A 15,952-nucleotide genomic window follows, 5' to 3' on the forward strand; every position below is an offset into this window, starting at 1 on the left:
ACTTGTCCTGATCTCTTAAAACCTATGCAGGTAGTTAGACCTATTGAGCTAAATGTAAAATAAATTGTGCTTTTTGCGGGATTGGGACCTAGCATCTCATTCCTGCAACTGCCTCCATGTGGTTGGCCCCTTGGGTTTGTAGGGGCCTAGGTTTGCATTTATATATGACACTGCAAATATGCTCATTGAAAATATTCTTAAAACTAAACAATGGTAATTTGAACTAAAGCTTTTAAGTGGTTCATTTGTATAGTAGACTGGATTCTGATATAAAGCATGCTATACATTCTGAGTCCTTTATATTTGTTTAAAATGGGGATATCTGGAAAAGAGTATATCTGTAATTTCTAGAAGCCACATTTTAAAAAAATCACATTTTTGCTTGCAATAAAGATGTTTATAATGTTTTAAACTAATTTCTGGTAATATTGGTTTTTGAATTTGTCATTGATGGTTTTTTTAACCCTACTTAGTCTACATGTGTGTAATGTTCACTTTTTAATAATGATTTGCTGTTCAGTATCTTGTGCTATTAAAGATTTCTTTTAAAAATGCTAACATAATTTGAAAAATTACAGCAGCTTCTGTACATCCTTATTAAAGGCATAAGTAGTATGCTAGGGCGAAAAATCCCCTCAAAAGGAATTGTAGTGTTTAAAAAAAAAAAAATAGCCAAAGGGCTGAGAATTTTCCGTGGATGTGCTGAGGCATTTCATTCTCTCGTGTTGCTGATACGCCCCTTTTAATCCCATGCAAAGGAAATGAGAGAAAATCTATGAGCAAATGCGACCACCACTAAGTATGAGGCAGTTTACTTGATGGAGTTTAGATACAAATACAGGTAGGGGAGGGAAATGACACACTGCAGCAACCTGCCCGTTATTGCTACTCCCCCCCCCCCCGCTCCGGAAATCTGTTTCTTTCTCTCCCTGGCTTTCCTATAATTCTCCCCCTCAGCCAGATCGGCTGGATGGAGATAAACCCTCAGGGGAGGCAGACAGGGAGGAGGCAGATCCTCGCACACAGAGGGAGGGATAGGACGCTGCGGCGGCGACTTTGCTCTTTAAATTGGGCTCAAAGCCGATTACAGCTGATCTCCCACGTGACGTTTCCCTTTCTGGCTCCCGGCGGAGTTTGTTGGGGGATCCTCGCGGGCTCGGTGCGTCTCTCCCCGCAGCGGGGGCAGCTCGGGCTCCGCGCGCAACTTTTTTGGCCGGGGGTAGGAAGGGAGAGGAGAGACCGCGCGTCTGCCTGGCCGCTCGGGATGCTTCGCCCGGTGCCTGAGGGTTAGCGCGGGGCGGTGGCGCCGGGAGCCCCTCGGAGAGGCAGAGCAGCAGCCCTGGAGGAGCCGCCCAGAGGGAAGCAGCAGCACCAAGCCCGCGAGGACAGCACCAGCTCCGACTTTCCCACCCGCAGGCCAGGAGAGAGCAGCCGCGGCGCTGAGCCGCATCCCGCAGGCGGGAGAGCAGCCGCGGGACCCCGCCAGCACGTCCGGCCGGAGGGGCCCAGCGCCGGTCCCGCCTCCTCCGAGAGCAGCCCCCAGCCGGGCGGGCGGAGCGCCACGGCCAGCAGCTGGCCGTCGGTGCGGGCACAGCCCATGAGGCACCGTCGCGGCTCGGCGGGGCTGTGAGCGCCCGGCGGCAGTTGCCTTATGCTGGGTAGGGCGGGCGGGCAGTGAGGAGGCGGCGGAGGCCAGCCCGCTGCCCAGGCACCATGCAGAAGAGCGTGCGCTACAACGAGGGGCACGCCCTGTACCTGGCCCTGCTGGCCCGCAAGGAGGGCACCAAGCGCGGCTACCTGAGCAAGAAGACGGCGGAGACCAGCCGCTGGCACGAGAAGTGGTTCGCGCTCTACCAGAACGTGCTCTTCTACTTCGAGAGCGAGCAGAGCGCCCGGCCCGCCGGCATGTACATGCTGGAGGGCTGCAACTGCGAGCGGGCGCCGGCCCCCAAGGGCGCCTCCGCCTGCAGCGCCAAGGACACCGCGCTAGACAAGCAGGTACCGCCAGCCCCCTTCCCCACTCATCCCATATGCACGGGGCTTCTCTCTGGTGCGGTCTGCCCCCCGCCCTCACCATAGGCTCATTCACCCCCAACCAAGCCTCCCTCATCCAGCAGCGCTCCCCGAGCTATTTCCTTCGGGCTTCAACATGGACCGGGAACACCCGCTGCCGTTATTCAGCTCCCCTAGGTGGGTGGAGGGGGTCACTAGACCAATCTAAAGTAGCGGTGCAACTCAGAGTGAAAACGCGTATGCCTTGTAACTAGAGGGGCTGCGCACGGCAGTAAAAACCTAGGAGCATAGGAACTGCCACCCCAGATCCAACCCGTGGGTCCAGCCATTCCAGTATCCTCCCTCTGACAGTGGCTGTTTCAAGAGGAGGCGGCAAGAGATCTTGCCTTGTGCCCTGAAGCATGGGCGTTTATCTCTTCCAAACTTTTTTTTTAATGACCCTAAGGTAACTCTGGATGTTCTCATTGTCCATATAAACTAGGGCAGAGACATGTCCCCGGTCTTTTAGCTGTCCCATCTTCCCAGTAGTTGCACTTACATGCTTTATACAAGGTGCCTGAGTATTAAAATGTCATGAACTAATGATATTCCACTACTGAGGAATTACAGCCCGGGCACCTCAGGGAGATAACTACATACCCAATAGAGCCAACCTAAACACATAAAGAATTCCGGGATAAATGTGTCGCAACAATGTGTATGAGCCTTAAAACTAATCAGATTCCATTTTTGGGCAATGGCAAACCCTGCTAGTTATATAGTGAAACCTATTCTAAGAAGCTACTGGAAGGACCAAGAAAAAGTAGACATAGTCAATTTATACTATGATGTACGCACCATGCAATCCCCAGTGGAAGGGGGTTGTAATGGGGAATAAATCAGACCAATATTTGTGTAATATTTTTAAGGCTGAACAAAACTGTAATGGAAACTAAATCATGAAACTTTATAGTCCAGTCCTGCATTTCCTTACTTATTCAACAAAACCAGAGACTTCAGTGGGATTACTCATGGGAGTGAAGGACAGCTCCTGTATGGTAAGAGTTGCAGGATCTGGTCCCTAAAGTGGACACTTCTTAAGCTATGGGGTATTGGGTTTTTGTTTGTTTTTGGCGTGTTGTTGAACATCACATACATCTTTCAAAACAATGAATAAGAGGACACTGTACTTACGCTATATAGTAATGAATCAGATATTCTACTCTAGGCCTTCTCTATTTTAGGATAATGCACCTAATGTGAAACTCTGGTGTCCTTTTATTCACTTCTTTGCTGACGTGCATTAAACTTGCATGTGGCATGTGCTGATTCATCTGTGCTTGACAGAAGATATCAACAGGTGTCAAACTGGTTTGGAGAAGTTTGGTTACTTCCAAAGAGGAAGGTGCCAGGTGAACTCAGGCATTTGTTATGAGAGAGGAATAAACCTTTCTCAGCTTATGAAAATCTTCTAGTCCATTTACTTTGTTTAGACTGATATATGTGTTAGGAGAGCTAAATTCAGAAAGCATCTCCTCTTTTGCTGCCTTGTCTTAACTTTCCATTTATTTATAGTCCTTTTGGCATTGATATTTTCATGCTTATCTAACTCACCCAACAGCTATAGGTAAAAATATACCTAGTTATGCAAATTAACATATGCACATTGGGATGACTAATAGAACTCTTTTGCTTGCTTCTTTGATGTATAATCTTGTCAGGGTGGGTAATTGAAGTGTATGGGAATCCCTGGTTCAAATAAACATTTATTCCTTAATGTTAGTCTTCTAGGACTCCCCACCCCAATCTTTTCATGGGTTTACTGTCTTATGTTTCTATAACTAGTGTTTTTAAAGTGCATAGAAAACTGTGTGAAAGCAGCACCTTTTATGTATCTCCTCTTTGGGTCTCTTTAAGTCATGTTTATTTTACTGACAGAAACAAAGTGTTTTTTTAAAATGCATTTAGCACTACAAAAGTATAGGAGAGCAAGCTGGATTCTATCCTGCTTTAAACATCAACTAAATTGCTAAGTTTTGTCAGCAAAAATGCTTATTGAAGATTAGAAAGGGAGAAAGAATACAGATAGAGTTTTCAGATCCTGGTTTGAGTTTGCAAGGCTGGCAGTTAGAAAAATTCTCCTTTAGCCTGTAAAATGAACAAACCTGATATGGAGTTATTGAAAGTAATAAATATGGAGCCCTATAATATCACTTTATTCTCAGTACCTCCTTAAAATCATTTAAACTCTCTTCCAAATGTGATAAGTATCCATACAGACACAAATGTGTGTGTTTTAGGGTTGCCAACTTTGATGTAAGCTATTCCTGGAGATTTCCCCACCCCGCCCCCCCAACATGATGTAATGTCATTTTCTTAAAATATCCTAGTAAAATCTCCCGGATTGCTTCCAATAGTCACCTGGAGATCGATGCCAATTCCGGGAGACTCCAGGTCAATCCTGGAGGGTTGGCAACCCTAGTGTGTTTTCTAAGAACTAGTTATATTTTTCAGTGTGAAACAAAACAAAAAAGTATTTGAAAATACATTAAACCGGTACAATGCTTCTGTTTTCTTTTTCTTTCTCAAGGCACCTACCTTGATGCACCCATCCTATTAGAGGGGAAAAAAAATACTACTGAAAAATCTGAGCCCTCTGTTTTCATAAAATACGAGTATAAAGTTATTTGAAACAGATGATAATGAAGGTTCAGCATTTAAACTTTCACTTCCACCTGTGCAAGGCCAGCTTCACCAGAAGTATTTGTTGCTTCCATGAGCAGATAAAATGTTATTTGGTGATTTAAAAAGAATTATTTCCCAGGCAGAGCCTTGTTCTCCAGAAGGGGGAGGAGAGAAGATTTTAAAAAACATCACCTCCTTCAAGAAAAGGGAGCTTATCTTACACACTTAGTTTACCTGGGAAGCTTAGATACTACAATGATAGGTGTTATATAGTATCCTAAATTAGACAGTGTGAGGTGTGGGGACAGTTTTTTAATCCATAATTCATTTATGACAGCTTGCACTTATGCTTTGGTTTGTCTATTTAGATTTTATCTTACTAGGTGATTTAGGGTTAAAGCAGGTGGGTAACTGCAGTAGACCATGAAAAAGAGAAGTTGGAGTATGGGATGTCATGACAAAAATAGTGAGATGCATCAAAATGAGTAAAAATTCTGGATCGCTTCAAGGAGGTTGTAGTACAATATATAAATGGGAGCCTTTTTAAAGATTAACTATTTTGCTGCTGAGGAAAATATTTCTATTTAAGTTATTTCACTGGATATTCCATTGAAATAGTAGAAAGTATGTTCAATAGCATGGGAAATATGCATTTGCGGTGCATGCAGCACCTCATGTGGTTTGCAACAACTTGCTGATTAATACATTTATCATTCAGTCAATGAAAGATGAAGTTGCAATGTACATTTGACAAAGGAATTTGTTTTCTATCAGTTCTACTACTGTGGATTATAGAAGATGCATGCAAAAGAAGAAACATCTGTTTCATTTTTCTTTTAGTTATTTTGCATATCCTTTTGATTTAGAAACTGAATTGATAGTCTTGCTTGTAATGTCATGTATCAGATAAGATCTTTGGAGTTAAGTTTTCAGCAGGGAAAATATCAGTGTTGGTGAATTCAGCCAGCAAATATGTTTATGTGCAGATGTGTAAACACACACTCCCTGACCCCCATCAAACACAAACAGCTTAAAGATTCCACATTTTAACCAATACTAGTGCTGTTAGGCTCTTCCACCAATCTGTCTCAGAGGATTATTACACAAGGACAGTAACTACTGTACAATTTCTAGAGTATACTGAATGCCTTCAGTTTAATGCTCCACTTTTTATTATAATGTATTAGAGACTTGTGGCATTGTTTTAATAATTCTGATATTGTGTATGCAATTTTTATGGCTCTTGCCTAGTGATAGCAGTGGGAGGACTTTTAAAAAATATTTCCCCTCCTGTTTCAATACAAATTATTTTAAAAGTGTAGTTCCTGATTCAATATTAAAGAAACTATCTAATCCATGAATAAATGGACATTCAGTTGTGTTTATAATGACCTTTTATGGAGCTTTTAACTTTCCACAATATATTTTGAGCTCAAAACTTTGAATTTTAGAAGAGCTTTTTGATAAATAACTTCTGCACATGAGAGTCATCTCCCTCTATTAAATCCTATTTTAAATTAATTTTAAAACAGGTTTATTTAAAACATGATAATATAGAAATAGCTTAGTTTGTAAGCCACCAATCTGAATGTGAAAATATTACACATTGAAAAGTTTAAAGTCTGATTTAAGTTAAAATATTTCTTTCCCACCCCTAATAGAACCACAAGCCATAAACCAGAAACAGGTGCAGCTCCTGGCATGCCAATACTTCACTATGACTATGTTTTTGAGAGAAAATATCTATTTATGTTTCAGAGGGTCATTAAAGAAAAATTACTTCATATCTGTGGGTGATTAATCTCTTTACAATTAAAATGAAACACAACTGTTCTTCAATGCCTCACTAGAGAATAGAACTTGTGGTCCAGTAAACTCATTCAATTTAGAGAAAAAGGACTTTATGGAAGTATGGATATTGAATACAAGTTATTCTAAATAGACTATATTGGGCCAATACCTATATAATTACAGTTTGTTTCATAACTGTATATGGATTAAGCTCAACGTTTAAAATGTAGTTTTATATCATTGAAAAAAATAGAATCTTAAAATATTTTAAGCTGTTAGCTTTTCTATATGATTTAAGAAAAGTGGGATGACTCTTTTCTTGTACCTTGTCTGAAATAATATTTTTCCCACTTAACAAAATTTAAATGCAGTACTAAGTCTGTGTCCCCACAGATTAAGAAAATCCAATTATTTGAATTTTTACTGTTGCCTGTAGTTCTATATTTATTTAGTTTTGCCGTGCTTCTATTTACAAAGGGCAGAGAAATTATATGATGTGTGAAACCTCTTTATTATAAATACAGTTCTTGAAATAATGAAAAAGACACATGCCATCAGCCCATACTTTACCATGCTCATTTAATTTTTTTAAGTAATACAATATAAATTCATAACAATACCCATAATTCAGTCATTCTGTATTCAGAAGAGACCATCATAATCAATTGCCTTTTCAGGTATAATATTGTCCATGATTCTTAAGTCTTTTTGCCTGGATAGTTTCCTGGGATGGTCCAAAGCATAGTCCAGGTGATGTTGCCCACATACGAGAAATGTCCTGCTTTATTTAAAAAGAGTAAGTTAATTTGGCCTCTCAATGTCAATTGTCCATTGAAATGACAGTGATTCATTTGTACCAACAAATGTAGAGAGTTAGTGGTGATGTTATTGGAATGAAAATATTCTTGGGATGGAAAATGAAATTTACAAATTATTTTTTCTTTTAATGTATTGGCTTTGCCAAAGGAGGTGCTCTTATTTAAAAAAAAAAACACCAAAAATCTCTCACTGATATTAGTTCTATTGTGGCGACTGATGTTCCTCACAAGCATTAAGGGCCCACTGGGACTCTTTGAGTAAGTAGGGATTCTTACATGAGTAAGGGTTTGCAGGCTGAGGTCCTTGATGTATCCCCAGATGTCATGGCAGTGAGTGTCATATAACAGTCTAGACTGTGGGCATTAGTTCACAAAATACATCAATGTAAATATATATATATATATGTGTGTGTGTGTATATATATATATTGCAAGTAGCAGTCTAAAAATTAGTTGCTGACACTGCTGTCCTTTTAATGCAAGTTACATTACAAGAGATTGCCTGTGGCTCTTCATATAGAATTGAAAAGTGAACTTACAATATGCCACCTGGCCTTCAGGCAACAGGCAGTATAAAAATAGAAAAATGTAACCCATGTGATCTCACTATTGATTGAACCAAGCAGAAAAGTGCAGACTCTTCATTTATTTTTAACTGAGAATATATCTGTTTGTTTAGAATATTTTTATATGATGGGAGAATGACTAGGAAAAGCCACAGCTATATCCACAAGTGTTTAATATAACAGAAATGTTAAATTTTATCTTTAAATGCTCATTTTTCACACTTTAAAATCAGTGCATCTGATTTTATATCATTACAAATCAGGCTACCTGCTAATATACACCACTAGAGGAGCTATGTGTCCCAGAAATGAGTCTAAATAAATTAATTAGTAGAACTCATTAATTTCTAAATTGTTTCCCTTTTCAAAATTAATAGAATTCATATGTGTAACAATAATAAGTGGGGAATCAGAGGATACTGACCCCTGTCATGTGACGGGGATATTAACCTATTGTAACTCTAATCCATGTCAAGTGACTAGGGCCGGGAATGCACGATCACATCTGTTAGTGGCAACCCTGATCATGTCACACTCAGAGGAAAACTAAAGTGGAGCAAATGACACCACCTCAATGCCTCAGTCTGGAAAAGAACACAGCAGAGTACTGGAGGAGATGCCTGTACCACTTCCATGTTTTCCTTGAGGCAAGTGGTGTTTCAGTAAAATCAGAGAGGGTGAAATTTTCCATGCTGCTGCATGTGGTAGACCCAGGGCCTTTGGATATTTACAATATGTCTGATGGGAACATGAAGAGGAAAGCAAATGACTGGACAATGTCATTCAAAAATACTTTGATCCCACACAAGAATGTCAATTGGCAAATTCGTATTTGCAGAGCTAGTGAAAACTACTTCTCAAACAAAAACGAGAAATACCAGTCAGTGAAAGAATGAAAATGCATCAAATTAAAACTGCAAACCAAGGCATAAGGATAAACTACAGGTGTCAAGAAATGGCAGAGATCAGATTGTTTGCAATAAATGTAGAGGCAGTAACAACACAACACAAAGATATTTACCACACAAAGTGGTAGTTGTGACAGTGTCCTTGAGCTTAAAAAACTCACAAAGGTTTTATAAAATGAACACAAAACACATATTATGAGATTTCACTCCCTGATTACATCTATTCCTCAAACATAAGGTACAGGTGTTCAAAACAAAAAGCTTACAATTCTCTTAGTAAAACACAAGAACACAATAAACAAGTTCCTAGTCTACTAACTAGTTAGACCATACCATTTTTTTTATCAGCCCTTAAATACTGATGAACTTTTACCAATTTCTTTGTCTTTTCAGCAGCTAGCCAAATATAAAACTTGGACCAAATCAGTCCACATGTGCTAAAATCACTATTGATTGATTTGGAACTTTCTGAACAGTGGTGCAAATCTTTTTAAAACTGACAATTCTGAATTCAAGAGTTCTTTGAGAATATGTTAGTGTGGATCCCACTGTAGATGCACATGCACCTCCTGTGCATGAGCTTGGAATCTTTTAATAGCTGTGCTTGTCAGGGCCATGCATGCACCCTGTGCCGCCTTGTGCTCCTATGCAAGGGCGTAAAGGTTGGAACAGCTATGGTCCTCCTCTAATTCCCTGTTACTGCCCATGGCAGCAAGATGGAATGTGGACTGTGACCGACCCAATTTAGCTTTTGTCTAAGGCCTGGTCTACACTACAGTTAGGTCAAAGGAAGCTGCCTTAAGTCGACCTGTTAATGTATGTGTCTACACTACCGGGTTCTTTATGCCTACCTAAGTCGCCTCTCATGTCGACTTCTGTAATCCACCTCTGTGAGAGGCGCAGCACTTAATTCGATTTTCATGGGTCGACTGCGAGGTAGTGCAGATGCAGCGTTGTGTAATTTGACTTAATTGGCCTCCAGGTGGTGTCCCACAATGCTCATCTGTGACCGCTCTGGAGATCATAGAATCATAGAATATCAGGGTTGGAAGGGACCTCAGGAGGTCATCTAGTCCAACCCCCTGCTCAGAGCAGGACCAATCCCCAACTAAATCATCCCAGCCAGGGCTTCGTCAAGCCTGACCTTAAAAACTTCTAAGGAAGGAGATTCCACCACCTCCCTAGGTAACCCATTCCAGTGCTTCACCGCCCTCCTAGTGAAAAAGTTTTTCCTAATATCCAACCTAAACCTCCCCCACTGCAACTTGAGACCATTGCTCCTTGTTCTGTCGTCTGGTACCACTGAGAACAGTCTAGATCATTCTCAACTCTGCTGCACTGCAGCCAAGTACACAGGAAACAACCCCTCCCCTTCTAAAGCCCTGGGAATTTTTGATATCCCATTTCCTGTTTGATCAGCATTGGGAGCGTGCCAGCCTGAGCACAGCTGATCATGGAGACTACACGCCCCAAACACGCTCCAGCCTGGTCTGTACAGGAGGTGGTGCCTCTCCCCGCTGCGTGCCTTGCACGGTCCTTGATAGCCTGCTGCGCAGCCACGCAGCTTAGAGGAATTTAGCTGATGACCCATATCGGTGTCAATATGGTTCCATGTGATAAATTTCTGGTTTTTTTAGTTTGCTTTGTTACAAAACCTAGGAAATTGCATACAAAGAAGTACACTAAAGGAACATTATTAAGTTTGCAAAGTCAAGCACTCAGAAATTAGGAAATGCCAGAATTAAGATTGCCTGTGCAACATTAGTTCGGCCACTTTATGCATATACATTATGATAAAGTCTTTATTTACATGATCATGTACTGTTTTTTTTACAGAACCCTACCTTACTCTGCACACAATGGACTGTGCTCATTGAATGAGCAGATATTCCAATTTTTGTTTTATCCTCATTGTTCAATATGTGGTCTCAGGTCTTATTTAGTGCACATGATTCAAACCATCCTCTGAATATAGAATTATTTAATTTCCTCGGTGGTTTTTATTGTGGTGCTCATCACTGTAGTATGAGTGATTTACAAATGTTAATTATTTTCACAACACTCCAGTGAGTGGTATTTTTATTCCCATTTTACAGATGTGGCCTAAGGCATAGAGACAATAAATTCAGAAGTGTCAACTAATTTTGGGTGCCCAATTTGAGAAGCATAGGGCCTGATTCTTTAGAGAACTTAGCATTCTATAGGTTAAGGCACTAGCCTTGGACTTTGGAGACTGGATTTCAGTTCCCTGCTCCATTATAGACTTCCCATGTGACCGTGGGCAGGTCACTCAGCCTCTCTGTGGCTCAGTTCCTCATCTGTAAAATGGGCATAGTAGTACTTCCCTACCTCACAGGGTGTTGTGAGGATGAGTACATTAAAGATTGTGAAGTGATTTGAGATCTACTGGTGAAAAAGTGCTATATGAGAGCTAAGTATTTATTTATTTATTTGTAGCATTTTATTTGTTCATATCACAGTTCAGTTACAGTCACGAGTGTTCAGCAAATCAGTATGTCAAATTGGATACCCAGAAAATGAGAAACACACAATTAGTTGCCCCATGTGAAAAGTGTAAGAGGCTAGCTTAGCTTGCCTACTACTACACAGGGACTCTGCAGCAGAGGCAGGGATAGAATCCTGTTCTCTAGGTTAGTGTTCAACTGCTTTAATTGTGAGACCTCATTCACTACCCATCTTCCAAATTCTACCAAAAAAAATTAGGCAGAAGTCCTACAAACAACAGCCGTATTTACTACACAGCCCTGATTCATGCCCAGTGCACTGTATGTGACAGGAGTCCTATGGAAAAAGAGTATAAAGATTAATATAATGCATATGAATAAAGGAGCTGAATTAAGTTTATAGTCTATATACAAGATAACGTCTTTATACATATAACTTCTGAGTTTTTGACTATGCAACTTTAACATTCTTTTAATATAATGTTTTGTATGTAATTAAAGTTTATATTATGATATAATATAGTATGGTATTATAGTACAATACAGTTTAAATCTTTTTGTTTACAATTCAAAGTAGAAAACTCTTGAATATAAAGAGGAAAGAAACATCAGCTTTACAACAAATGTTGGTACAAATGAAGCCCTTAGGTACCACAGGTTACAGGTGCTATAGGACTATATTAGCTTGATAGATGCAATTCATTTTGATGCCTATTCCTTATTGTAACTGGTGTGAGCTTACAGCTCCTAGGTCTAATTGTTTTTATATTTGTGCTGCCTGCTGCAGATGGAAGTTTCATAAGTGCATTATTTGGTGGCCTGAGGGAAGAACTAGCAAGCTGGTGTCCAGTATTATGGTTCCAGAATGTGAAGCGAGCTGAAAAAGCTCTCTGATAGAGCAATCTCAGAATTGCTACCGATCTATGAAAATATGGATGCATAACATTTACTAATATTAAAGTGCTTTAAAAAGAAATGTTCTTTTCCTAATGCTGTGCTGTACTCTGCAGCTTAGTGGCAGATACCTTGGCTGTGTACCAGGAAGCTGAATATAGTAAAGGCATGTGTTCGAAAGAATGTTTTGTTGAGAATTTAAAGGATTTTAAGTGAAATAAATAGAAAATATAGTTTTCATATAGTGAAAAGAATTTTAAATAGTTTATTAACGTCTCACTATTTGTCTTATTAAAGGGATGCTGTCAGATTCAACTTAAAAAAAAATCTTTAGCAAATATCGCCATAGATTATTATTTTTGTGTAGTCTGAAGGGCTTTACTTTCATATTTGTGTGCTTGTGTAACTCTCAGTGTATTAACAGCATGGGCCATGCATCATTATTGGAGGAAGGGTGAACAATTGGTTAAGATCCTAGCTTGCATTGGGGAGACCTGGGTTCAGTTCCCTGCTGCACAATAAACTTCCTGTGGAACTTTGGGCAAGTTCCTTCGCCTCTCTGTGCTTCAGTTCCTCAGCTGTAAAACAGGGATAATATCACTCTCTAACCTCAGAAGCATTGTTGTGAGGATAAATACATTAAAGCTTATGATGTGCTCAGATACTATGGTGATAGGGGAGCCATATAAGTACCTAAATTAGTTAGATTAATACAGTGTGGTGATTAATAGTGTGGTGATTAATATGTGTGGTGTTGTATACATAACTAGCATAGTGTTGCCAATTTTGGTTGGACGTATTCCTGGAGATTTCATCACATGACATAACCTTTAATTACAGGTTGATCTTTAATTCCTGGAGACTCCAGGGAAATCCTGGAGGGTTGGCAACCCTAAACTAGCACAGGACACATCCCTACCCTAAGAAGGGCCTGATCCAAACACAATGAAATACTCTGTTGAAGTTAATGACTTCAGTGGGCTTTGGGGCTTATCATGCAAATTCTTACTACTGGGTCTACTCACTACTCAGAATAGTTCCATTGTCTTCAGTAGGACTACTCATGTTGCAAGCAGTATGCCTGGTACTAAGCGTCTGTGGAATTGGGCCCTAAATTATATATGGCAAAGGAAGAGAGAATATTGGTCGGGGCAGGCAGGGCAAGAAAAAGATGAGATTTATACATAAAATTCTGAGAGCTGTGATGCGTACAGCGTGTCAGTTCTCCCCCCAACAGGGTTTTAAAGAGGGATTTGAAAGGAGAGAGGGAGGTTTCTTCACATCACATAGATCCAGGGAGGTCATCCCAGGACATAGAAGATGGTTCTTCGAGATATTAGTGGGAGAAAGATACAAGGGACACATACATGATGGCAAGTGGAGCTGGTTGCGAATATTATGAGAGATTATGTTACAGGAGTAGTGGTGACTTCCAGTGAAGAACTCTGATTTTCTTGACAGAGAACAAGAAATGCAGTATGACACATTGGGCACCTGAGAGAGAGATGTTGTATTCCTTCTCAAAAGAGACACAGTGGATGGTTAAATTAGATTTAATGTCCTAATGTGTTTCTAGTTCTTGCTGCTATTTCTTCCCTGTATTTTTGGAGAATGACTTTACATCATTCATCCCAGGGACCCTACCTCTTTGCAGTTATACCAACAAGTCTTCTTACTGCTGCCTATGCTAACTGATGTTTCTCCTCTTTTCTGAACAATATTTTATAATCACTGAAGTCTACCAGTTTTTGATTTTGGTTTTATTACAGGTTATATTACATTGTTTATATAATTTATTTTATAGACTTACTATAGATTTTTATAAATTATATATTGTTATATAATTTATTTTATAGATTTACTATAGATTTTTATGTTGCTGTGTCATCTGAGTTATATTTCCCAATATATTGGCTCAATATACACTGGATAAACTTTTTGTTATGTATGTTGTACAGTGTCTAGCACAATGGGGCTCTTATTCATGACTGGGGCCTTAGGCGCTTCTGCAGTTCAAATAATAATTAATATGGCAATTGAGTTGTCATCAAGAGTAAGTTTTGTTAACTCTGCCCCTCACCCCACGTTTCCACATCCCCACTGTGGCCAACTCCTGTCATTTCTTCATTTACAGGTTGTCTAAAATTTGATCCTCCTCCTCTGTCCTGATTGTTGAATCATCATTCCAAACTCTTGTTGTCTCCAGCCTTGACTGCTGTACTCTCTTTCTCTTCTCAGGCCTTTTTGATATTAACCTTGCCTTCCTTCAATCTTTCCAAAAACTGATGCCAAAATAATCTTTCTGTCTGTTGCTTCATCTTTGTTACATCCACACCTTTTCAGTCACTTCCCTGGATCTTCTTTCCCGTATGCTCTAAGTTCAAATTCTTGTCCTTCCTCCGACATGTCTGACCTCATCTCAGGTGTCTCCTCAGCCCACGTCCACCAGTGGCTCCAACCTTGATACTCATATCAACTAATAATTCTACGGTGCCTCAGCATCTTCTTTCAGGCTGCCTCTATGTTAGAAACGTCTTGTAACAATCAGCTTGTTAAATCTTCACCCTCACCTCATTCAAATTGCTCCTGAAAACACAATTCTATGGCATTGCCTACAAGAAATGTTAAAACAAATGACATATCTTCATTGTGTTTGAACCACATAAAGACATGCATGCCCAAAATGAGTTACTGTGTAAACACATTTGAATCACTTGTGTCCTTCCTCACCCCTTCCCCATTCTGTTATACATCATATCCTGCTTGTCTGTCAAATCCATCGTTTGGATTGTACACTTTTTTGAGATCAGGGAATTTCTTCTCTGTGAAAAGTCTACTGCATAGTGAGAGCTAAAGTATAGTTAATTGACCCCACTTGATGAGGTTGGTGTAAGCCTAGCAGTACATCAAAATGTTTTAGACACTTTATACACTGATACTGCAGCAATAACCTTGAGTGCAAGTACACTAAGTATACCAGCCACTTGGCCCAATAATCTGTAGTACCTGGTGGCTTCTCAGTCATTACTGAAAATGAATTAAGTACTGTTGTGTAGGTCCCACTGCCCAGAGTTCGGTTATATTGTTTATGGTCTCCTGGGGGGGGACGACGACACATATCTGTTGTCCTCCAGTTTCTCACCCCTAGCAGTTTCCTCACACACCTCCTGTTTGCAGGCTCCTTCCCCTGCATTCTACCACTGGCAACCTCCCACCCACAACCTGCTTCTTGGCTCATCTCCCTGCTTCTTACACAGACTCTTGGTCCCGTGCCGTGGTTCCCTGGTCCTGTTGCTTGCTTGTGAGTTCTCCTGCGGAAGCTCTTTGATGTTCCAGGTTACTCCTGGGGGAGAGGAAGAAAGTAGGTACTCGGATACTACGGTGATAGCGCCATGTAAGAACTTGAACAGAGACACTGTGAATCTGCTGCTTGACAGATTAATTGCAATAATAATACTCAGGTGCTGAGTCAATTATTTTACTTCTAGGATGATTGCAGATGAAGCAAAATGTCTAAATTGAATGATAACAACTTACTCTTAACAAAGGTCAGACAGGTTCCCAACAATTTCCAAAACAGTTTTGATTATTGTTGTTCTTAATGGAACATTTTTTCCATCGTCTTCAGTGACATGTGAGGTCTTTATTAAGCAAGCATATCAAAAACAACCAGAGCACCATGGTCTGAATTTCTTTGACATCTTGATGCCCTACGTCAGCTAATCCCTTCAGACCTCTGCATTTTTGTATTTTGTTGCAACCCCTTCATTTGGTCAGAAAGTTAACTGATGTGTCAGATAAATTTGGCAGTTCTAGCCTCTACGTTATCCTCT

The 15,952-nt window shown here is 40.2% G+C and overlaps 1 protein-coding gene across 1 annotated transcript in view; it reads left to right on the top strand.

Moving 5' to 3' along the window:
- Nucleotides 1-1,713: 1,713 nt before the first annotated feature.
- RASGRF2 (Ras protein specific guanine nucleotide releasing factor 2) overlaps nucleotides 1,714-15,952 on the top strand; it is a 206,388-nt gene continuing 192,149 nt past the window's right edge. The window contains exon 1 of the mRNA XM_065406010.1: nucleotides 1,714-1,998. Within this exon, the coding sequence (XP_065262082.1) occupies nucleotides 1,714-1,998 (285 nt within the window). The remainder of the gene's footprint in view (nucleotides 1,999-15,952) is intronic.

The sequence above is a fragment of the Emys orbicularis genome, chromosome 6 (assembly GCF_028017835.1).
Source record: "Emys orbicularis isolate rEmyOrb1 chromosome 6, rEmyOrb1.hap1, whole genome shotgun sequence".
NCBI classification, from domain to species: Eukaryota; Metazoa; Chordata; order Testudines; family Emydidae; genus Emys; species Emys orbicularis.